General features: G+C 36.5%; 1 protein-coding gene across 1 annotated transcript in view; it reads left to right on the plus strand.

The window, feature by feature from the left end:
• Positions 1-889: 889 nt before the first annotated feature.
• LOC113888734 (regulator of G-protein signaling 22-like) overlaps positions 890-24,260 on the plus strand; it is a gene marked incomplete at its 5' end in the record, with an annotated part of 47,848 nt that continues 24,477 nt past the window's right edge. The window contains 9 exon segments of the mRNA XM_027535762.1: positions 890-1,043; positions 1,046-1,083; positions 2,999-3,091; positions 4,873-5,045; positions 5,983-6,145; positions 11,452-11,610; positions 14,463-14,531; positions 17,272-17,433; positions 22,376-22,555. Coding sequence (XP_027391563.1) covers positions 890-1,043; positions 1,046-1,083; positions 2,999-3,091; positions 4,873-5,045; positions 5,983-6,145; positions 11,452-11,610; positions 14,463-14,531; positions 17,272-17,433; positions 22,376-22,555 — 1,191 coding nt within the window.

Below are 24,260 nucleotides of genomic sequence, written 5' to 3' on the forward strand. Positions count from 1 at the left end.
TTTTTTTTTTGGAAGGGTTTCTGAACCTTTTCCTTCCCTATTCCAAGACAAAAAATGATTAGTCTTTTCTGTGGAATCAGTACATTTATAGCATCTACTCTCTACCAAGAACAGTTTTAGGAGTTGGAGAATCACAGAAAACTAAGCTACAATATTTGTGCTCAAGGACCTTGTTCTAGAAGAGAAGACACATAAATATATAATTACATTGTAGTGTGATAGGTGTCCTAGTAGAAAGTATGATCTTGAGAGAAGGATATGAGTGACGTGTTCCTAGAAGAGGATAAATCCATATCAGTTTTTAAAGAATAACTCAGAGTTTATCAAGCAGAAAAGGTGCATGGGTTAGGGCAAATATATAAGACTTAAAGAACAATATGTCCATCAGCACTGGACTCCAAATGGAGAGTGCAGCTCAGTTGGTGAGGCAGGTAGTCTGTTGGGTCTCTAGAGCTAGAACACTGATAGCCAGTTTTCAGCCCTGGTGTATTCTTGCCTCTTTTTTCCAAAACGGTATTTCAAACTACTTTGTAAAGTAAGCACAAATGTGTTAGAAATGTCATGAACATAGGGGAAAAGGAGATGCGTAACCCGAAATCAATCATAATAACACATAGTAGTAACCTGAGAAAAAAAATGGAATATTCAAGTCATGTACTCTTACACAAGATCCACTGACTGTTTGACTAGTTGCCAAAAAAAGAAATAGGAAAAGAAAATGAAAAGCAAAGTCTTTGCTTTGTCTTCAGTAGTTTTACACGTCCTTTCAAGAAAGAAATACTTGAGCTAGTTTGCCTTCTCTTACCTTTTGTAAAATGCCCTTGCTGAGGAATCCACTAACCATATGGTTTCTTCCAATATTCTCTCCTTTCTCCCCCTTCTCCCTTAGTATCTTTTTGCTACATACATTGCTCCTTCAGCCACTCTTGACATTGGACTTCAACAGGAAAAGAAAAGAGAAATTTATATGAAAATACAACCACCATTTGAAGACCTTTTTGATGCAGCAGAAGAATATATCCTCCTCCTCCTTCTTGAGCCTTGGACAAGATGATAAAATCAGACCAAGTTGCTTACAGAAAGGTATCGTGGCACTGATCAGCTGTGTGTAAACCATTCAGGTTTACTGCAAAACTGATGATAGGCAACATTGTTAACTTGCAGGAGAGAAAAGCTGAAAAAGGTCTCACATGGGCCAGGAACTCAGAGTTAAGATTTGGGCAGACACAAATTTGGGGCAGGGAAAGTATTGATTCACTTAGTTTTTCCCCATTTCCCTGTTGTCTCCTAACAAAAGACGAAAATTGATGTCATTTTTAATTCTGTCTACAAATATGTCAGCAGAGAAAAATCTGAGTTTTGGATTCTTGTGAACCAGTAAAATGTGGCATGATAATATACTAGTTTTGTCATTTCTTGCCATTTCTTCAGCAGCGGCTTTAAATAATTTTGATTAATGGAAGGAGCCTGTGTATTTTTATTCTGGATGAGTTACAGTAATACTACACCCATGGAAAATGTAAACATTCCATATGTATTGTGGAAAACACATTCTGTGACTTAAAGCACTCTCAGATGTTCATCAGGTCAGACTGCTTGATTTGAGAAAAGTGCCAGCACACCTTTTTTCATTCCAAAAGAGCTGATTTTAAGTCTAGGTGCTTGGAATATTTTCACTATTCTTATTGATGTGTGGAAGATTAATTTGAATCACAAATGAAAGCCATTTGTGGGTATTTTTAATATTAAGTTACTGCATGTACCCTTACCTTATTGAATTATAACCAATATAACACGATGGCTTATTAAATTCATTGACCAAAATAATGAAAATTTCATTCCTGATTTCTTTTTGTCCTGAAAAATTAACATTCACATCCTTTCTACCACAGAAATGCATGTTTTACACTAGGAATATTGGGATATCATATGAAATTTTTGAAAACTTCTCTCCAGTCATGATTTAAATACAGTATATGGTATAGAGCAAAATGAATCTGAGATATGGTCCCACGATGACAAAAGTAATTTAGAATTATAGCTAACTCCCTAACACCAAGAAGTTTCGGCATTAGCCGTGATTCTTATGAAATGCCTGGGACAAATTATATGCTCTTTTTTTAAAGGAAAAGTAAATTTCTCTTAATTCTACAAGCTTCTTAAATTCAGCCCAAAGGACCTCTGTAAAAGTTCGGCTGACTGGATTATGTGGACCCTTTCCCAAAAAGGATGAGCAAGGAGATTTAACCAAAATTAAATATTAAATACAGGAAGTTCTCCGTCAGCCAAACTGATTCTTGCCGGCAGTAGAGAAATGGAAAATGATCTTGTTCTCCTGACGGTGTAAAGCAGTGCAGCACACAGGCTGAAGGCTGGGTCCTGCTGTGAGGTTTAATTTCATGATTGAGTAGAGTCCCATCACCATCATTTTTTTCTTCTACTGTGGATTATTTGGTCCCCTAAAGCTAGCTGTGCCTATCTTCATGTCAAGTCGCTCAGTCATGTCTGCCTCTTAGCGACCCCATGGACTGCAGCCCACCAGGCTTCTCCGTCCATGAGATTTTCCAGGCAAGAGTACTGGAGTGGGCTGCCATTGCCTTCTCCAATCTTCATGACTATTATCCCATTATAATGAATAGAAGCTGGGAATGTGACCCACCCAATGTGTTTGCATTGTCTGTTATTTCACACGGGGTATCCAGAAAGGAGGAATGGTCTTTGGTGGCATTGTATCATTACCCAGACATGTATGCATTGTATCATTACCCAGACATGTGTGCATCTTTTGTTTTATCACGTGCATTTGCAGTCTGACTTTGCTGTAACTAGTGTTTTTCACTATGTAGGTCTTCCTGCTTTTGCCTCCAAACTAACTTACTTTATTGGCAAGTGTATTTGTTTTTTAGCCCACTGTTATTGGCAAATTGTGCATTCTTTCCCCACTTCTTCATAATGCATATTCTTTTGATGTTACAACTTTGTTATTGTTTTATTATAGGTGGAGCTGGTGGAAGAAACTCGACAGCTGGATTCCACATACTTGAGAAAGCTACAGGCTTTGCATAAAGAGACAGTTTTCAAGAAAGCTGAGGTAAGAAACTCTCTACTTAGAAAAACAAACATTTTAACCTGGAGAGGATTTTCACTGCATGTATTGGTGGTGTGTGGGAATAGGGATCATTGATTGATGAGCTCATGTATGATAAAGTAGGGGGCAGGCAGTTCCATTTTCTGCTGCTGCTTTGCCTAACATGCTGCGTATGACAGGTATCACATTTTACTGACACGTTTATTTAACAACAAGCCAGAAAAAGAAAGCAGATGAAGTCGTGTAGGGAGCCAAGAATACTCATTTGCCTTAGAGTCTTCAAGCCACGTTATATTCCCTTTGGATGTTACTGGCTATTTTCTGTATGGCAGCAACTCTACTTGTTGTCAAGTTACAAAAAGAATTAACTTGAGTTTTCCAAACAGAAAAAGGAAGTGTTGTGTGACAGCAATAAGCAAAACAAGAAAGAAAAATATGGAAAGGCTTAACGGAGTCAATAAAAAGATCATAGGATTGACTGTGATAGTCAGGTTGTTGTTTTGATATATAAATTTACAAATTTGTGATTATCTAAGTAAGCCATGATAGATCCATAAGGCCGTAAGATTAAATGTGTGTATCTACATAAAAATGACAGTTTAGGTTCATATTTATTAACATGGAAAATGCCGAGGACATGTTATTATATAAATATGTGGGGAACAAACACTGGTCTGATGTAATCCTATTCATATAAAATTATACATGCATTTCTACTTGTATACATATATGCAAAGAGAGCTATTTGGAAAAATGTTCATCAAAATGTTAAAGATAGTTAGCTCTGAGTGACAAGATTTCAGATGATTTTTTTTACTTTCTACTTTCTACCTATCTGAAATCTTTATTCTTTTAAACTTTTACACAGACAGTAAAGTTATTTTTAGGTATATTCATGATTTTGCCTTATACATATAGAAATTCTTTATTTGAAATTCCACTAATTAATATCTGGAAAGGATACATAAAAATTCATGAAGATAGTATATTATAAAGTTATATCTTAAAATTTTTTTTAACATATTATTCATAATACGTCTACCTATTAAAATTTTTTAAATATAGGAGTTTATCTCATGGTCTGATGTTTTTCAAAAAACAAGTAGGAAAGTGAATTAATTATTCAGCAAGTTACATAGGAAGGATTTCTAAAGAATAAGCCTCGCTAGCTTTTTGCCATGAAGGGCTTATAAACTGTTCATGAAGCATCAGAGGTCTTAAAAATAACTTACAATTGACTGTTCTATGAGGGTGATTACATCTAAAGTATCTTGTATTACTCTATAACTTAAAAAATTTTATAGGTAAATAATGTTTTATATTCATGATCTATTATTAAGGAAAAGAACCAAGTTACAAAACCACACATAGTTGTATAGTACTATTTCCATATTTAATAAATTATGTTATGTGTAAAAAAGACCAAATGGATACACATAGAAATGTGGTGGTTATCTCTGGGTGGTGGTACTATGTATGCGGTTTGTTTTCTTTTTATTACAAAAGACATACTACTTCTATACCAACAAAAATAGTAAGATTAATATTTTATAAGCAAGTGTTTACTAAATGTTTACTAATGTTCCTGAAAAGAAGGGAATAGAATGGAAAGGACCAGAACAGAATTTGATGTGTTAGAATCACATTCTAGATTCTTTTACCCAGTTCTACCATTGAATTGATAAATGCCATTGGCCTGATAATTAATTTTATTTGTTTATCTTTAACTTTGGAAAGTAATTTGTTGTATTTAAGAGATTTTTATGAAAGTATTATTTCACTAGGACACTACTTCTGAAATTGGAACTGGTATTTCACCACTTCCTCATGTCTCTAAAAACACAGAATACTGGAATATGGTTCCTGAAGAATATAGGCATTTTAATTTTAATGAACTGCTTAACAACAAACTGGAGTTTGAACATTTCCGTCAGTTTCTTGAGGCTCATTCTTCAAGGTGAGAAACATAACCATTTTAAAATTTCTCGATTAAAACAATTTTCTAAGCTACTTATTTTTAAGCTGCTTGTTTTGATTCAACATATGATAAAAATGATCTGATGCTTGGTTTTACCCATTTCTGTAAAAATTAATGAGCATAGTTATCTGAAACGTATATGGTTAACTTTTTGTTGGAATTGCATTTTGATAATAGCAGCCTCCAGAATGTTATTTTGAGTGGTCAAACAATATTTGTTGATACTTTTAGCACTGGCTAAATTAAAACACCAGTATATGTCATTTTTCCCTATTTTGACTTTTCTTTCTTTTGTGTTTTTCTAGACAAGTGCTCTGATTACTAGTTCTGAGAAGCTTCTCTTTTGTATTTCACTGAGCTATTAAAATTTACTGTGCTGCTTTGTGGCTTTTGTTAGTTAATACACAAATGAAGCATTGTAGTTCTGCATAGAATCTTGGTACCTTATGACACATTTATCTAATATAAAGTGAAGTATTCATCATATTTTTCTCTAATAATTTTCTCCCAAGTTAGGAAAAACTGGCTAGACCTGGGAGCCAAATTTCACATACATAGTTTTCCCTTTTTGTGATGATAATTATTCTAAATTTAACATGTTGCCAAATAGACATGCAATAGGTGGGAATTTTTCCATCTTTGAAATTGATAGTACTAGTCCATCATTAATGGAAGAACTCTGAGACCCTACCAGTATGGTGGTAGGTTCTTTCCTGATCCTAGTATTCCTTGTATTCATATATATATTTAGCCAGGACGGGACACAGTATTGTACTCATTAGTTCCATGGTCTAATCAGTTGTGTTAAACTACTCAACACAGCACTTTCTAAGTTCTGTCAGATCAATTACTTGTTTGGTGTTTAACAGAATTGAAAGAAAGAAATAAGATGGGCTGTACTTTGTTTTCATTTTAGCATGGACCTTATGTGCTGGACAGACATTGAACAGTTCCGAAGAATAACTTACAGAGATCGAAAGCAAAGGGAGGCAAAATCTATATATATAAAAAACAAATACCTCAATAAAAAGTATTTCTTTGGGCCCAACAGTCCAGCTTCTGTGTATCAACAGGACCAGGTATTAACATGGAAGCGTATTTTCTACATTTTAAGTATGAAAACTAGTAATTTATTTCTTTTTGCTAACAACCTGAAAGTCATCTTTTTTCTTTTGCTTTTATGACTTATCAGTTAGATACTTCTGATATCTTTTTTTAGGTATTCATAATAATCTACAAATGTCTGCAATGTGGGAGATACTTTAAAACTAAAGTATTATATATTATTAAAACTTTGTTATTTATTAAGGTGATTTATTGAATAAAATTAACTATCATTCATCTACTCACCCATTCATTCAGCAAATATGGGTGCCTGTGAAATGCCAGACACTGTCTAGGTGCCAGGACAAATGGCAAACAAGGTGAACAAATTGCATCTTTGCATCCTTGCATCTTTCAGTGGGTAGAAAAACGGCCACTATTAGCTGTTAAGCCTCATCTCTACCTCTTTTCTGTTCTTCTCTTAACTGATATTGCTCAAAACATAATCAATCTTTGAAAAATCCTGTTTGCCATTGAACTGTCCTCCAAAACTATTTCTGTTGACCAGGAACATAGATTTTCCATTTTGTTGAGCCAAAATCATAAGGCCTTAATCACAACTTATTAATAAGTGTACAAATGTAATGGGATTCAGCAATGGGTTTGAGTGTTCATGTAATTGATACATGAGATATGGCTTAATTTTAATGACTTTGAAATATAAAATTAAGTGTTATAATTTATTTAACTTGAAGTTTGCTAGTACTAGAAGTTTGCTAGATCAAATGTATAGCATTTGATTTCTTTATTTTCATAGTTTAAAACAATGCATACCATATGCATTGTTCATAATTAATTAAGATCCTGCCTTCCCAGGGATCCAACCCAGGTCTCCCATATTGCAGGCAGATTCTTTACCAGCTGAGCCACCAGGAAAGCCCAAGAATACTGGAGTGGGTAGCCTATCCCTTCTCCAGCGGATCTTCCTGACCCAGGAATAACCCAGGGTCTCCTGCATTGCAGGTGGATTCTTTACCAACTGAGCTATCAGGGAAGCCCTATATCATAATGGCATCAGTTCAGTTCAGTTGCTCAGTTGTGTCTGACTCTTTGTGATGCCATGGACTATAGTACTCCAGGCTTCCCTGTCTATCACCAACTCCCGAAGTTTACTCAAACTCATGTCCATTGAGTCGGAGATGGTATCCAAAAATCTCATCCACTGTCATCCCCTTTTCCTCACGCCTTCAATGTTTCCCAGCATCAGGGTCTTTTCCCATGAGTCAGTTCTTCACATAAGGTGGCCAAAATATTGGAATTTCAGCTTCAGCATCAGTCCTTCCAATGAATATTCAGGACTGATTTCCTTTAGGATTGACTGGTTGGATCTCCTTGCAGTCCAAGAGACTCTCAAGAGTCTTCTCCAACACCACAATTAAAAGCATCAGTTCTTCGGCGCTCAGCTTTTCGTTATAGTCCAACTCTTACATCTGTACATGACTACTGGAAAAACCATAGCTTCGACTAGACGGACCTTTGTTGGCAAAGTAATGTCTCTGCTTTTTAATATGCTGTCTAGATTGGTCATAACTTTTCTTCCAAGTAGCAAGTGTCTTTTTATTTCATGGTTGCAGTCACCATCTGCAGTGATTTTGGAGCCCCCCAAAATAAAGTCAGCCACTGTTTCCACTGTTTCCCCATCTATTTGCCATGAAGTGATGGGACCAGATGCCATGATCTTCGTTTTCTGAATGTTGAGCTTTAAGCCAACTTTTTCACTCTCCTCTTTCACTTTCATCAAGAGGCTTTTTAGTTCCTCTTCACTTTCTGCCATAAGGGTGGTGTCATCTGCATATCTGAAGTTATTGATATTTCTTCTGGCAATCTTGATTCCAGCTTGTGCTTCATCCAGCCCAGGGTTTCTCATGATGTATTCTGCATATAAGTTAAATAAGCAGGGTGATGATATACAGGCTTGATGTACTCCTTTCCCACTTTGGAATCAGTCTGTTATTCCATGCCCAGTTCTAACTGTTGCTTCTTGACCTGCATACAGATTTCTCAAGAGGCAGGTCAGGGGGTCTGGTATTCCCATCTCTTTCAGAATTTTCCACAGTCTTTTGTGATCCACACAGTCAAAGGAGTCCAAAATGTAGTACTTGGATGCAATCTCAAAAACCACAGAATGATCTCTATTCGTTTCCAAGGCAAACCATTCAATATCACAGTAATCCAAGTCTATGCCCCAACCAGTAATGCTGAAAAAGCTGAAGTTGAATGGTTCTATGAAGACCTACAAGATCTTCTAGAACTAACACCCAAAAAAGATGTTCTTTTCATTATAGGGGACTGGAATGCAAAAGTAGGAAGTTAATACCTGTCGTAACAGGCAAATTTGGCCTTGGAGTACAGAATGAAGCAGGGCAAAGGCTAATAGAATTTTGCCAAGAGAACACACTGGTCATAGCAAACACCCTTTTCCAACAACACAAGAGAAGACTCTACACATGGACAGCACCAGATGGTCAATACTGAAGTCAGATTGATTATATTCTTTGCAGCCAAAGACGGAGAAGCTCTATATAGTCAGCAAAAACAAGACTGGGAACTGACTGTGGCTCAGATGATGAACTCCTTATTTCCAAATTCAGACTTAAATTGAAGAAGGTAGGGAAAACCACTGGACCATTCAGGTATGACCTAAATCAAATTCCTTACAGTAGAAGTGAGAAATAGATTCAAAGGATTAGATCTGTTAGACAGAGTGCCTAAAGAACTATGGACAGAGGTTTGTAACACTGTACAGGAGGCAGGGATCAAGATCATTCCCAAGAAAAAAATGCCATAAAGCAAAATGGTTGTCTGAGGAGGCCTTACAAATAGCTGTGAGAAGAAGAGAAGCAAAAAGTAAAGGAGAAAAGGAAAGATATACCCATTTGAATGCAGAGTTCCAAAGAATAGCAAAGAGAGATAAGAAAGCCTTCCTCAGTGATCAATGCAAAGAAATAGAAGAAAACAATAGAATGGGAAAGACTAGAGATCCCTTTAAGAAAATTAGAGATACCAAGGGAATATTTCATGCAAAAATGTGCACAATAAAGGACAGAAATGGTATGGACCTAACAGAAGCAGAAAATACTACGAAGAGGTGGCAAGAATACACAGAAGAACTGTACAAAAAAGATCTTCATGACCCAGATAATCATGATGCTGTGATCACTCATCTAGAGCCAGACATCCTGGAATGTGAAGTCAAGTGGGCCTTAGAAAGCATCACTACGAACAAAGCTAGTGGAGATGATGGAATTCCATCGAACTATTTCAAATCCTGAAAGATGATGCTGTGAAAGTGCTGCACTCAATATGCCAGCAAATTTGGAAAACTCAGCAGTGGCCACAGGACTGGAAAAGGTCAGTTTTCATTCCAATCCCAAAGAAAGGCAATGCCAAAGAGTGCTCAAACTACTGCCCAGTTCCACTCATCTCACACGCTAGTAAAGTAATGCTCAAAATTCTCCAAGCCAGGCTTCAGCAATATGTGAACCGTGAACTTCCAGATGTTCAAGCTGGATTTAGAAAAGGCTGAGGAACCAGAGATCAAATTGCCAACATCCGTTGGATCACAGAAAAAGCAAGAGAGTTCCAGAAAAACATCTACTTCTGGCTTTATTGACTATGCCAAAGCCTTTGACTGTGTGGATCACAACCCTAATGGCATACATTTGTTAAGGGAAAAAAAAAATGAATCTCAGATTAATTCAGTAAATTAAAGAAAAATTCAGAGGTATTTACAAGTAGGGCATACCAAGTTTAAAATCTAGATCTTTGAGGGGAAAATAAACAAAAGTTCTTGGGAGTAAGTGAGAGAAGAAATTCTAGAATTAAGCAACCTTAAGAAGAATGTCTTGCCTTTGGTTCCCTGAGATACAAATCTGGGATGTATTAGCAAAAATGGCTGGGAGTATCTCAATAAGCATAAGTATGAAATAAACACTTGGAAAGTGTTTGTTTTCTATTTGGCTTGTGCTGCATTGCATGAGGTTTCATGGTATCTGATGCTACTGTGTGAACCTTCCATAGTAAAACTTGCTGAGAATTAAAAATGCAGTGGAAAAAGTCACCCATTGCTGTCATAGCAAATGGTTGGGCTTATTACAGAAGAGTTTTCCAAATGACCCTTCTTCCTCACCTTTGTCTTTCATTTTATTTGCCTATTTTATACTTAAGGATACCTGTATCACTTTATGCTTTATATAGACCACGCTAGTTCTAATTTTAGTTGTGGCCAGTTTGCAGTTTGATTAGCAAAGTAGTCTTTTATTCTCTTTTCTTCTTATTTTTATACAGAAAACATATTATTGTTTATACTATTTGATAAATATTATTAAAAGATGGTGAAGAGAGTTTCTCTTTTTTGTTTTTATATAAAACAATATTATTACTAGGATTTAACCTTATTAATAAAAGGAGAGCTAAGAAGAGATAATTTTTCCAATGAGTCTAATTTTTCTTCCTCTGTGCAAACAACTCACTGATTTTGAGTGATATGTACACAGAAACAGGTAAAAACCACAATGATTTCTAGTAGGAAATGGCCATTAGTATTTTTTAATTTATTAATTTTATGGCCATTAGTATTTTTGAAATCAGTAATTTTGTAGAAGATGTTTTGGCTACAGAGAAATTGTGTCTTATAAAAGGGCTACTGATGCATGTCAGCGACTATTGTCTGTGCAACCTGGCCTTTTTCTGCTTCCTATCATCTCTGTTTTCTTCTTTGAAGTTGTTGGAACAGCCCTACCTTGCTACCACCATCATTCCACTATCTCCAACCCAGTGTTTATTGGTAATATGCACATTTATAATACCTGAGTCGTTTGTCTCTTAATGAAGTAATGCCTTATTTTTCTCAAACAAAAGAAAATGCCTACTCAAAGAAGTCCATTTGAGTAGAATCAGAGCTTCATAGAATATTAGACCTAGAAGAGAACTTAGAAAACTAAAAGACTATAACGGCCTTACTTTACAGTTGAGGAAATTGAAGCCATAGAGAAAAAAAAATGGCCTTGCAGTTGTCACACAGGATACAAAGCCCTGTGTCCTATGAAACAAGACTAAATTAGCAAAATCATACTTCTAAAACAACCACCACATAAACCACGATTCTCTGTTTGATATTAGGGGAGTTATCTGTCTTTACTATACACAATAAAGCCAGGAGCTATTTTATAGAAAATGAAAATCATGGGCTCGGCATAGGGTTTTGGGGTGAATGAATAAATTAATGACCATTAGTATTTCTTTGCTTATACAGAAGTTTGTTTCATTTTTTCTTTCTTAGATAATGAATTTAAGTGGTGGCTGGGGAAAGATTCTCCATGAGCAACTTGATGCAGCTGTTCTAATCGAAATTCAGAAGCATGTCCTAAATAGACTAGAAAATGTTTGGTTGCCGTTGTTTCTTGCAAGTGAACAGTTTGCGGCGCGTCAAAAGATAAAGGTATATAAGTTAATATAAACTTGGGATAGCAACTGACAGCACCTCTCAAAACATTAAATGTGCGTACCTGTTGACTCAGCTATTGTACTACTGTGGCATAGTGGTTAAGAGCTGAGAGTCACACTTCTCAAGTTTTAATCTCTACACTGCCACATATTAATTGTACAATACTACGTTTTATAAACCTTAGTTTTCTCATTTGGGAAAAAATGGAGTTATTAAGAGTAATAGCTTCATAAGATTGTTATGAAGAGGAAATGATATATGTGTAGTTTCTTAGAATGGTGCCTGGCACACAGCAAACAGTCACATATTGTCTTAATGTAGTTGCTATTTTTTATATTAGTATTGAGTCTTCATATAAATGGACAAGGGTATACAAATGGGAATAATCAAATGAATAATGATAATTCCATACTGTGGAAAACTATGCAGATTTCCATATAAAATGAGATTATAAAAATGAGATTTCTACAAATATTGATGATGAAACATGTTATTTACTGAGTGAAACAAGCAGGATCAGAGCAATCAAACATAGAAGACAATCCCATTATATATGCTTATATCTCTATACATGTCTATGCATTTCTCTCTCCTCTCTATCTCTATTTATGTTTAAAAGCAAAGATCAAAAAAGGATCTACCTCCTGGGAATGGGTATGGGGAGTGAGAAAGATTTTTACTTTGTACAGTAGGGTTTTTGTTGTTGTTGCTTTACTTCGTTTAGTTTGTGTTTTATAAGAAGCAGGTATTGCTTTGATAATTTTAGATGTCATTATCACATCCAAAATCAGGCAAACCTGATCTTTACAAAATGAATACAAGGAGTAAAGAACATGTAATTCTGGAGTTTAGTGTGCAAAGCACATGCTATTAGTATTGACCAGGAAGGATGTTAAAAACCTGCCTTCCATATTTAATTTATCAAACACTTTGAGTCTTACTTATCTGGAAAGATCCTTAGTCTTCTGAGCACTTTAAGTTATGGAAAACACAGTACAGCTGGAAACATGGAACTTACAGTCTAATCAAGGCTATGGGTTTTCCAGTGGTTATGGATGGATGTAAGAGTTGGACTGTGAAGAAAGCTGAGCCAAAGAATTGATGCTTTTGAACTGTGGTGTTGGAGAAGACTCTTGAGAGTCCCATGGACTGCAAGGAGATCCAGCCAGTCCATCTTAAGGGAAATGGGTCCTGGGTATTCATTGGAAGGACTGATGTTGAAGCTGAAACTCCAATACTTTGGCTACCTGATGTGAAGAGCTGACTCATTTGAAAAGACCCCGCTGCTGGGAAAGATTGAGGGCAGGAGGAGAAGGGGACGACAGAGGATGAGATGGCTGGATGGCATCACTGACTCAATGGACATGGGTTTGGGTGGACTCTGGGAGTTGGTGATGGACAGGGAGGCCTGATGTGCTGCGGTTCATGGGGTCACAAAGAGTCAGACATAACTGAGCCACTGAACTGAACTGACAGTACGGGGGAGAAGACCTGACTTGTTTTAAGCAGAAAGTTCATGGAAATAAGCTTTGGGACAATTCAGATTTCCTCATTTCCTTTCTTCAGCAAACTCTAATTGTCTATCCAAAGCCAAGTAAAAAGATATTTGGCTTACTAATCTTGTTTACCATGTTTTCTCACTATGATTATCACAGTAATATTTATTCTAATTTACAGCTCCTTCCTGATTTAGCAATTCTTTGGGTGGCCAACAGCATACACTGATTCTGGCAGCCTTAAGCAAAGACAAAGGGGAAGGGAGATCAAGAATTTGTAATAAAGTTATGCTGGAGCATCTCACACACTCAGGGGAAGAGTTGACACCCAAGCTTTATTTCTAAAGCTGGCCAGGGGCCAGGACAGCCCTGGGAACTCAGCAAAAAGACTTCTCACATCTTTTCTCCACCATGTAGCTACCAAGAGACTCAGCAGCAGTGATTCCAGTCCCTGTCTTTCTATGTCAGCTCCTGGATCTACCTGCTATTGAGGAGAGTTGCCGAGCACAGACTTGGCAAGGGTGGTTCCCCCAAATGGAAAATACTGTGAACAGGCAATAACCTTAAGAATTGTCTACTGTGTTCCCTCCCTGTATTGAGTAACTTTTGTACTTTTTTTTTTTTTTAGTCCAGCCTGATTCTTTCTATTACAATTTTTACAGTGTTGTGTTGGTTTTTGCCATACAACAACACAGATCAGCCAGAATTATACATACCTGCCCTCCCTTCCTAGCCTCCCTCCCCTCCTGCCATCCCGTCCCTCCCAGTCATCACAGAGCCCCAGATTCTCACCAGCTATCCATTAGTTGTGGCTGGAGAATAGCACAAAAATCTGGGAAGTCTTAATTATCTTTCCAGCTTCAGTTTCCATGTGACTCAAAGTTGTCTACCTTTGGGGCAGTACACTCAGGTATCATTATCTCCATTTTGCAGATGAGGAAACTTCAGAGAATTTGAGTGACTTGCCCAAGGACCTGGGCAGGGCTTCCATTTCTAAGTCTTAATCCTCTTTGTCCTGTTTTCTCTCTCATCCACACTGACCTTTAAAAACAAATATTTTTGATTGCATCAGGTCTTGGTTGTGCCATGCAGAATCTTTTGTTGTAGTATGGGCTCGGTAGTTACAGTAGCATGCAGGGTTAATTGCCCCATGGCATGTGGGATCCTAGTTCCCCAACCAAGGACCAAACCCATGTCCCCTGCATTCAAAGGCGGATTCTTAACCATTGGACCACCCACCAGAGAAGTCCCCCACACTGACCTTTACTGCATTTTTTAAAGCTGTTGAATCAGTGACTTCAACACTGGACATTCTGAATAACTGGATAAAATCAGTGGTTTTGCTTCTAGGTACAGATAAAAGACATAGCTGAAGAGCTTTTACTACAAAAGCGTGAAAGGAAAATTGGAGTCTGGAAGGCAAGTAGTATTTGTTATATTCTTCCTTTTTTAAGTTCCAACTGTCAAAGTATTTTTCTTCCCCTTCCTATACAAAGATCTTCATTGTAGATAATGCTTTCTAAACCAGCAGATGCTGACACTATTCTTAACTGGCTGAAGGACTCTCAGGTAAAGTGTAATTCTACTAGAGCCCTTAAAGATTTCCTTGACCTGCTCAACTCTGGAAGTGTGTGATTGGATTTTAAATATATATTTTTAGTTATTTTGCTTGTGATGGATTTATTGAGACAGGCTGTTTTTCCAGCATGTGGTAGCTTATTTATTACTGGGAGTAGATTACACAAAAAGAATGAGGAGTATGCAGCGGAATCAGTAACTTAAATTATCTTACATTATCCTCTTCATTTAGAAGTACATTTTAACTTTAAAAGAATTAAGATAACTGTCATTTTGGTGATTATTTAAACCACTATAATATGATACCTTCTTAGAAATTGCCTATTTTTCTTCTTAACAAGAATGATAAACACAGTCTTCTTTTTGAGCCTACAAATTTATTTGTATTCATCCTTCTGTAGGTCTTGATAAAATGTCAAACTAGACCCAGGTGACCTTCTACAATCTAGCAAAGATAAAATCTGTTAGACTACTAGAGGAGTATATGTATCAGTTAGGATGTTTTTTTTCTGTGTTTTCTTCTCAAAAGGAAATAGTCTTATATTTGTCCCTTTTATATATTTTTCAAAATGCTAAATAGAATGGGCTTATATTTCATATTATTGTGCATTATATATTATGTTATTTTCTGTTTAGTTAAATTATGGGTTTTAGTTAAATTACTAAGTTTTAGTATCTTAAGAAGCAGGTCTTAAAACATTATTTGTTGAGTGGGTTTTAAATAAACATCCCAGTCTAATACATAGTTGTTCCTATTTATAGGGCTATAATTTTAATATGGACCATCTGGTAAGGGTCTTAACTTTTTGTCCTTGAAACTCCACATGTGGCTCACTAAAATTGTGATAGACATCTATTCACTTTATCTGCGATGAAGGCACCACCATTCATCTCGACTGCTTGGAGCTGCGTTCACTTTGCAGTTTCCACCTCAGCAGTCACCCTCAAAGTCTTTCTCTGTAAAGCCCCTACTCCCCCAGGCAAAATTAGTTACTCCTTCCTTTGTGTTCCCATAGACTTTTTACATAGCTCTCTTAAACACTTTTATCGTTGGTCACATATGATTTGTTTCAAGAAACTTAGCTTACGCATTGTCAGTAACGGATATTTATTATGTATAATGGATATTTGTCATTGATTTTACTATAATTCCTAAGTTCATCCAAAAAATTGCCTTTAGAATGATGCTTCCTGGCATGGTTGTAGGCTAACCTCAGATTTTGGGAACTTCAATAAATTTATCAAATGTAAAAAAATCTATTCAGTAAATTGAATAAAACCTATTATGTTTTTTAATCTGAGAGGCTAAAGAGGGGGTGAATATGTGACCTAAAATGGTCAAGGTAAAAAAAGTAGACATAATAGGAGTTCCCTGGTAGTCTAGCAGTTAAGTATCCACCTGCCAACACAGAGGACTCAGGTTTGATCCCTGGTCCGGAGAGATTACACATGTTGTGGGCGACTAACCCCTGTGCCAGGACTGCTGAGCCTGCACACCCTAGAGCCCATGCTCCACAAGAGAAACCACTGCAGTGAGACGCCATCGCACCGTAACTGGAGAGGAGCCCCGCTCACAGCAACTAAGACCCAGCACAGCCAGAAGGAAGTAAAGAAAGAAAAGTATATCAAGAAAAGCAGACATCATATACTTCAAAACTGAGAAGATATAAAATAAGTAATGCCTTTATAAAAGTAATGCCTTTATAGTAAAATAGTATGTCTTTTCTGTTGTGTAAAGTGAATCCTGGGTCAGAGAAAGTTTATCATCAAAAATATGCATTAATAGTTTCATTTCTTCTTGTTATTAATTATTAATAGTAATTTATTATTAAAATAATATAAAGATGCCCCACCTAAAAACTTGGTCTTTTGGGAATTCCCTGGTAGTCCAGTGGTGAGGACTCAGGGCTTTCATGGCTCTGCCCCAGGTTCGATCCCTAGTTAGGAAACTAAGATCCCACAAGCCCACAGCCAGAATCCAAAGCCAAAAACAAAGACAAAAAACCCCCATTATCTTTCTAGGATAGAATTATAGTGAAGCTCCACAGTAAATTTCCTATTTAAATTATAATAGGATTAATTGGTAATTTTTCCTACAATTTTTTAAAAAATATCTTAAATGTTAAACTGCTTTTACTTTTTGAAAGTCAGGAAAATTATATATTAATATATAACATCTAGTATACATAATTATAAAATAATATATAATCATAACATCGTGATTACTTTGTTGTGTTTAAGCACAGAATTCATACTATATACCCAAATGTAGTTTTTCACCATCTCTCAAACTCTAATGATTATTAACATTCTCAGTCCTCTGTAATATAATCATATGTTCTAAGTCATCCAATCATTTCATTTTCTCCCCATCTCTTAAAAAAATGATGCCATAAAAATATAAAGGAGACAAAAGGGAGAAGAAAAGAGAGGGGAATTTGCCAAATTCTCTTTATCCATGCTATAAATTTCAAAAGCCCAAAACAAAGGAGATAGAAGTTGGTAATTTTTAGCCTAATAAATGATTTTATTATTAATTTTTAGAACACAGCTAATTTTATGTATTCTCTGATTTGGACAGCCTGTGGAGAGTAAGTGGATATCTTCGTCTTGTGAAATTATTGCTTTCCGTAAAGCTTTATTGAATCCAGTTACTGCAAGACAATTTCAACGCTTTGTGGCTCTAAAAGGAGATTTATTGGAAAATGGGGTGCTCTTTTGGCAAGAAGTACAAAAATATAAGGTATTGTATTAGAAGCTGGAGAAAACCACCTCTTTTAAAGGAGGAAGTGCATTAACATATCAGATTCCTAACTATATGGACAAGATTTGTATCCTGACTTGATGTCTTCATCAGTTAGTTCAGTTCAGTTCAGTCGTATCCGACTCTTTGCGACCCCATGAATCGCAGCACGCCAGGCCTCCCTGTCCATCACCAACTCCCGGAGTTCACCCAGACTCACGTCCATTGAGTCAGTGATGCCATCCAGCCATCTCATCCTCTGTTGTCCCCTTCTCCTCCTGCCCCCAATCCCTCCCAGCATCAGAGTCTTTTCCAATGAGTCAACTCTTCACATGAGGTGGGCAAAGTACTGGAGTTTCAGCTTCAGCATCATTCCCTCCAAAGAAATCCCAGGGCTGATCTCCTTCAGAATGGACTGGTTGGATCTCCTTGCAGTCCAAGGGACTCTCAAGAGTCTTCTCCAACACCACAGTTCAAAAGCATCAATTCTTTGGCACTCAGCCTTCTTCACAGTCCAACTCTCACATCCATACATGACCACAGGAAAAACCATAGCTTTGACTAGATGGACCTTTGTTGGCAAAGTAACGTCTCAATATGTAAATACTGAGGTATTTATTGTCTGTATTAGATATATTTATTATTGTATAGTGAAGAGTAAGAGTTAGCCTTGAAATGATGGTATTAGATTTTTCAGGGTTTCACATATATTATATTCTAATGAGAATCTTCCTGAAAAGTTTTAACTATGTTTTTGCATATTACTTATCTATAAATGTACATTTTTTTCCTGAAGATACTCATATTCAGCACTTTAACCAAGGCTTCTTTACAAAAATTCCTCCTAACCATATTTGCAGCAATAGTGTTCAAAGATAATGGATTACAGAGAAATAAACCATCAGAAATGAAAGAGGCTTCTCTATCAGAATGGCCAAATTCTTAACAAAATAAGTGAAAGAGCAAGCTGTTAGCTATCAAAGCAGTTTATTATCAGGCTTAATTATTTGATGGAATCTCTGCATTGAAGAGAAGGAAAGGACTCTCTAGGTTATATAACCTAGATTTGAAAACGGGAATGTTGTCTCGAAAAACATAAGAGTAGACATCCCTGCTCCCAAGGTAAGCAGGCTCATTACCTTGCCATCAGCCTGTTTAATCCCATTTTTATAAAAGTAGGGAGTAAAAATAAAACTGGAATTCAAGACAATAAGGCTTTCCGTTGAACTATGATCTAAGCACGGATTGCAGTGTGTGGTAAGTCGCTTTAGTTGTGTCTGATTCTGTGCAACCCTGTGGACTGTAGCCCACCAGGCTGCTCTGGCCGTGGGATTCTCCAGGCAAGAATACTGGAGTGGGTTGCTATTCCCTTCTCCAGGCAGGGATTATGCGACACTAATACTCTGCATCATGTTTATTCTATATAGTTAGTAGTTGCTCAATACCATTTTGCTTTCAGACTTTCTCCAGCATTCCATGAAACTGTTTTCTACTCTTTTCTGTTATCCACAGTTTTTGTACCTTTCTCAACACAAAAATTTCTCCAAGGGGAAAAAAAAAAAGTATTTTGAGATATAAGTTCTTTCAAAATCTATCACAAGATAAATAATATTAAAATAATTTTTTTGAAAATTAAAAAGGGGGTAGATTCTGTTTTCCAGAACAGGAAATTATTATGGTCTTTAAGCTAAAATGAATACGAGTAGGTCCAACCCTGTTACGACAAATGGTAAGGAGATAAGCTGTGCAAAATAAGCATTTAAAAAAAAAACAGAGACTCATACATAGTCAACCCTTTGTGACTGTCACTCCTCCAAAGCTGCCCTTGGTCTTCATTTAAATATCTTTTCTGTGGTGTAGAATGGGGGACATGTAATCCTATATAGTTATTAAAAATCATGCTATTGAAGTGAATGTGTTTATTCAGTAAGTATTTACTAAATGCTAGATTGCAGAAATTTAAAAAATGGATATAATATATTGTCTTCCCTCGAGGAGGGGAATCATCCATGAAAACAAAATATGATGAAATAACGTTGATTATAATCCATATTCTAACTGGTTATAATTTTGATACAGTGGAGGGGATGATTCAGGGGTGGTGGTAGGTCAGGGAGGTCTCAGCAGAAGTGGTGATTCTTACAGAGAACTCTACTCAGTCCTCTGTAACGATTTATGTAGGAAAAGAATCTTTAAAAAGAAGTGGTTATATGTATATGTATAACTGATTCACTTTGCTGTACTCCTGAAACTAACATAACATTGTAAATCAACTCTACTCCCAAGAAAAATTTTTCAAAAAAAGAAGTGATGATACTTGAATTAGGTCTTGAGGAAGTTTGCCAGAAAGAAACCTAGCAAGTCTTAACTGAGCTCATTTTTATATGGCTTACTCATACTAAGTGTTTATGTCTGTCAGAGATTATCTTAATGCTTTTCATGTGATAACTACCTTATCCTTTATAAGAATCCTAGGTCAAAGCTGTTAATTCTCACCATTCTACAGATGAAGAAACTAAGGCACAGAAAAGTTAAACTTCTGCGCCTCATACAGCTAACTAAGTAGTAGAGCTGGAATTTGAGCCAAGACATTCTATTGCTAAAGCTTGTGGCCTTAACCACTAAGTTATACTCCCTCCCAGGGACGATTGTAATAATATGCAAAGGGGTGGCTCCTATGATCTTAATCAGAGATAGTTCTGAATTGTGAAAAGCTGGAAAGAACTATGATGTTGAACAGCAGGACATTGCTTACTTTAATTACAATACATCTATGCATGAGAATACTCTGAAGGCATTACAAATTTGCTGTTGGAAGATTAATCAGTGATGGGAAAAATATCTTCATCTTACTGATTTTTTAAAACCTAGCTACTAGAAAGCAGTATGATTTAATATAAAGTGTGTGTGTGTGTGTGTGTATATCCCCAAAGAGAAAAGACTGGAAGGATATATACATCCAGCAAACACTTGCTGAGCATCTACCAAGGGCCAGGCTAAAACCTGTGATCAAGCCTTTCCTCTCAGGGCTTGCAGTGTTAGAGGAGGGACAGACAAGTGACGGAGCAGGTGGTTAAGCGAGTGTGAGCAGTGCAACGGCTGGGAGACGCACGGGTGCAGTGAAGTCCCTGAGCTGGCCACCACCTAGACCGAGGCAGACACGGAACGTTTATTAGAGGATAGTACAGTTGACCCATGAACAGCAAGGGTTTGAACTGCGAGGTCCACTTAATATCTGAGTTTTTTTCAACAAATTCAGACTACAGTACTTCACAGTCCACTGTTGTTTGAATCCACAGGTGTGGAAACACAGATACAGATGGCCAACTGTAAAGTTATGTGTGGATTTTCAATTGCAAGGGCGGGGTTGGTGCCCTAACCACCCGCCACCCCCGGCCCGTGTTCAAGGGTCGACTGTGTGCTTAAACTGAGACCTTAACAATAAGTAAAAGTGAACTCAGCTAATGGTAGAGTAGGGCATAAAAACCAGAAAAAATACCAGGTTGGATTCTGTCTAAATTCTGACTCTACACTCTCAAAATTAACATTGTATAATTTCACAAATTTGTTTTTATTTCACAATCCTTATATTTCCATAATAATAAAAAACCAGGATCATTGTAAAGCAACTATACTCCAATACAAATTAATTTAAAAAATAATAATTAACTCAGCTCACCAAATATATGATAATTTCACTAGTAACAGCAAAAAATTTAATTTGGGGTAACATAGCAAGCATGTGTTATAAATAGGCATTTTCTGAGGGAATACTAAATTGCATAAAAATGCTAACTGTTGTCTCAGTGTAACATTTATATCAAGATTTTTCACATATAATTTATGCCAAACTTATAACTTGTTTATGTAATGTTTTATATGGCAAACACCAGAAATTTTCTTTAACTGTCCTTAAGACCGTTATTATAATGCCTGTCATACAGTGAGCACTTAATAAATGCTGGCTAATTTCTGGCCTAGAATTACAAGTTTCCAAACTTTTGTGTTTTCTAGTGATTTAGAGAACAATATCTTTAGCAAAGAAACGTCATAATTCAAGCTCAGCTACCCTCTTTGTCTTAAAAAGTGATAGCCTTACATCTCTGACATAAAACTGGGTCTTTTATCATTACGTATATCATTACTATATTTAAATTCTTTAGCTATAAAGATGATAATGTAATAGGTTATCTGAAAAAATATAGATACTGAGATACATAATAATACACCTATTAAATACAGCATTCCCATTAATATGCTAGCATTTTTGAGTCTAAATCACCTTGGCATAGAAGCAGTTATGGTGGAAAAAGCTTTTGCATCCACTTGTAACTTGAGTTAGGTGCTTGTTCTCCATTGTGCCACTTACTTAGCTATCTCAGATTGGAATCATGTGTTTTCGTGCTTCTCATCCTGTAGATATTGAGCCTTTAAAGGACAGGTACTGTGTCTTGGGGCTCACCTCAAGGTCTGGCATATTGCAGGTACTTAATATGAATTTGTTAAATGAGTCAAAGCAGACACTAAAGCTGCTTCTTTGCCAGGAGAAGAAGCAACCAGGATTAAAATGAAATCTGTGTTTACTTAAGGTATATGTGTCAAAGTCTTAGGTTCCTTTAAAAGGCAAAGATTGACCGAATGAGTCAATGAACATGACGCACAAAGACATGAAGACACAGGCTAGGAGCAAAAAAGAAAAACAGTCTTAGGTTCTTCAAATCCAAGAAAAATGAAATCTCTGATTTTTAAGATAGTCTTGACATGTCCCAGTACTCTCTTGACCTGAAGTTACAATTATATTAACTTAAAGACATATTGATGTATTCTGTAAAGTGTTCTATTAATGCATAGAGTCGGACACGACCGAGCGACTTCACTTCACTTATAAAGTGTTCTATTAATGCATTAATCACGTATTGATCTATCTTTCCTCCTTGTTTAGGACTTGTGCCATTCTCATTGTGATGAGTCTATCATATACAAGAAGATTATGACTATTATCAACTGCTTTATTAATTCCAGCATCCCCCCAGCTTTACAAATTGACATTCCAGTAGAGCAAGCCCAGAAGATTATTGAACACAGGAAGGAGTTGGGACCATATGTATTCAGAGAGGCACAGGTAAGAAATCAGGGCATGTAGTAAGCATACTTTAAAATAGATTAGTAGTCTAGATATTCTTTTAAAGTTTTTGTATTATTCATATTTGGCAAGGTTTGAATCCTCCTAATCCTGGGATTTATTCTATTTAATTAGAAAAATGTTGCCAATGCCACATAACATAGAAACTAGTAACTTGCTATTTTGCTGATGGTAATATACAGCAAGTAAATTTTTAAAATTCTATATACTTTGACTTTGCATGGTTATCATTTTATTTCTAATTTATAAATCCCCAACTAATTTCTCCTTCCTTTCCCACCATTCATATTTCCTTTTAAAATATCTGCTACCACAAGAAATGTGTAAATTATGTGTGTCCCAAGATTTGTGTATTTTTAAAAGTTGGAATATTCACATAGCTCATAAAGTAAGTGAGAGGAGATTTAAGTACCCAACCAACATAAAGTACACAAGCTCATGAAAGGAAAATCATGCCTGTTAACCTGCTCAAGTTACTTCTCTTTAAGATAAATAATAGAAAACAGTGATTTGCTGAACATAGTTTATTTGCATTTTGAAAAGCCTTTTAGTGATGTTGTTCCTGAAAAATGATTAAGAAAAATAAATTATAATAGGGGTAATAGGGAAGGCCCTGTCATGATTTAAGTGATATGAAACAGAGATTTAGGGTATGAATGCCCTTGAGCATGGAAAAAGACCATTATTCCTTAACATTTTCATTTGCAAGCCAGCTGTGTTCTAAGTCCTAAAAGGAACCGAAAGCAGACTCACCATCCAAATTATGCATTAAAATAGGGAAAAATATAGACAAATGATTGGTGATCTGCTAGGGAGAAACAGAAAACATGGTGTCAGAATTGTAGCATCTGTTAATGAGAAGATCACTTAGCCTAGCCCGGTCTCTTGATGGCCAGGCCAAGGCTTGCCCATCCAGATCACAGCCTCGAGGCTGACGGTGAGCGTCTTGAGCTGCTTATGTTGGTTGGTTCTGCCACACTGTCCAGGGAGTGCAGCCAGGGAACTTTACTGGAGTCCTTTAGTTTATGCCTCTGTCTCATTTCCCAAAACAAAGTCCCAGATATATCTTAAATATAATCTTTAGGGTATCAGAGAACAAGAGAATATTTAGGGGCCTCACCTCACCAGGTCTATTGTTTCCGTGTTCCCTAAGGAAGCTCAGAGAAGGACATACCTCCTACCCAGGTGTGCAAGCCAGAGATCTGGTTGCACCTTCATGTCTTCTCTCTCCTTTGTTCCCTGACCTTCGGTGATCTTCAGTCACTAACATGTATCCATTTGTCTCCTTATCTGTTACTCTATCTACTTTTCTCCAACTCCATGCCACTACCTCAGTTTATGCCTGCAGTGTCTCACATTGATTACCAAAATTCCCTGCCCCTAGACTCTCTCGAAACCATTTAACTTACTGCAATGGAGCCATCTTTTTCAAAATGTGTACTTGATCATGTCACTTCTCTGCTCTCAATTTCAACTACTCCCATTGTCCTCAGACTGGAGACCATATTCCTTCATCGATATCTCTTTAAGCAGATACCTTTCCACTCACTGCCATCTATCTCTGTCTTACTGAAATATTAGATTTTTTACTTTTATTTGTTTGTTTATTTTGGCTGCACAGCATGTGGGATCTTCATTCCCTGACCAGGGATTGAACTTGCATCCCTGCATTGATTTTATTTTA

Source organism: Bos indicus x Bos taurus, unplaced genomic scaffold (genome assembly GCF_003369695.1).
Source record: "Bos indicus x Bos taurus breed Angus x Brahman F1 hybrid unplaced genomic scaffold, Bos_hybrid_MaternalHap_v2.0 tig00001389_arrow_arrow_obj, whole genome shotgun sequence".
Taxonomy (NCBI): domain Eukaryota; kingdom Metazoa; phylum Chordata; class Mammalia; order Artiodactyla; family Bovidae; genus Bos; species Bos indicus x Bos taurus.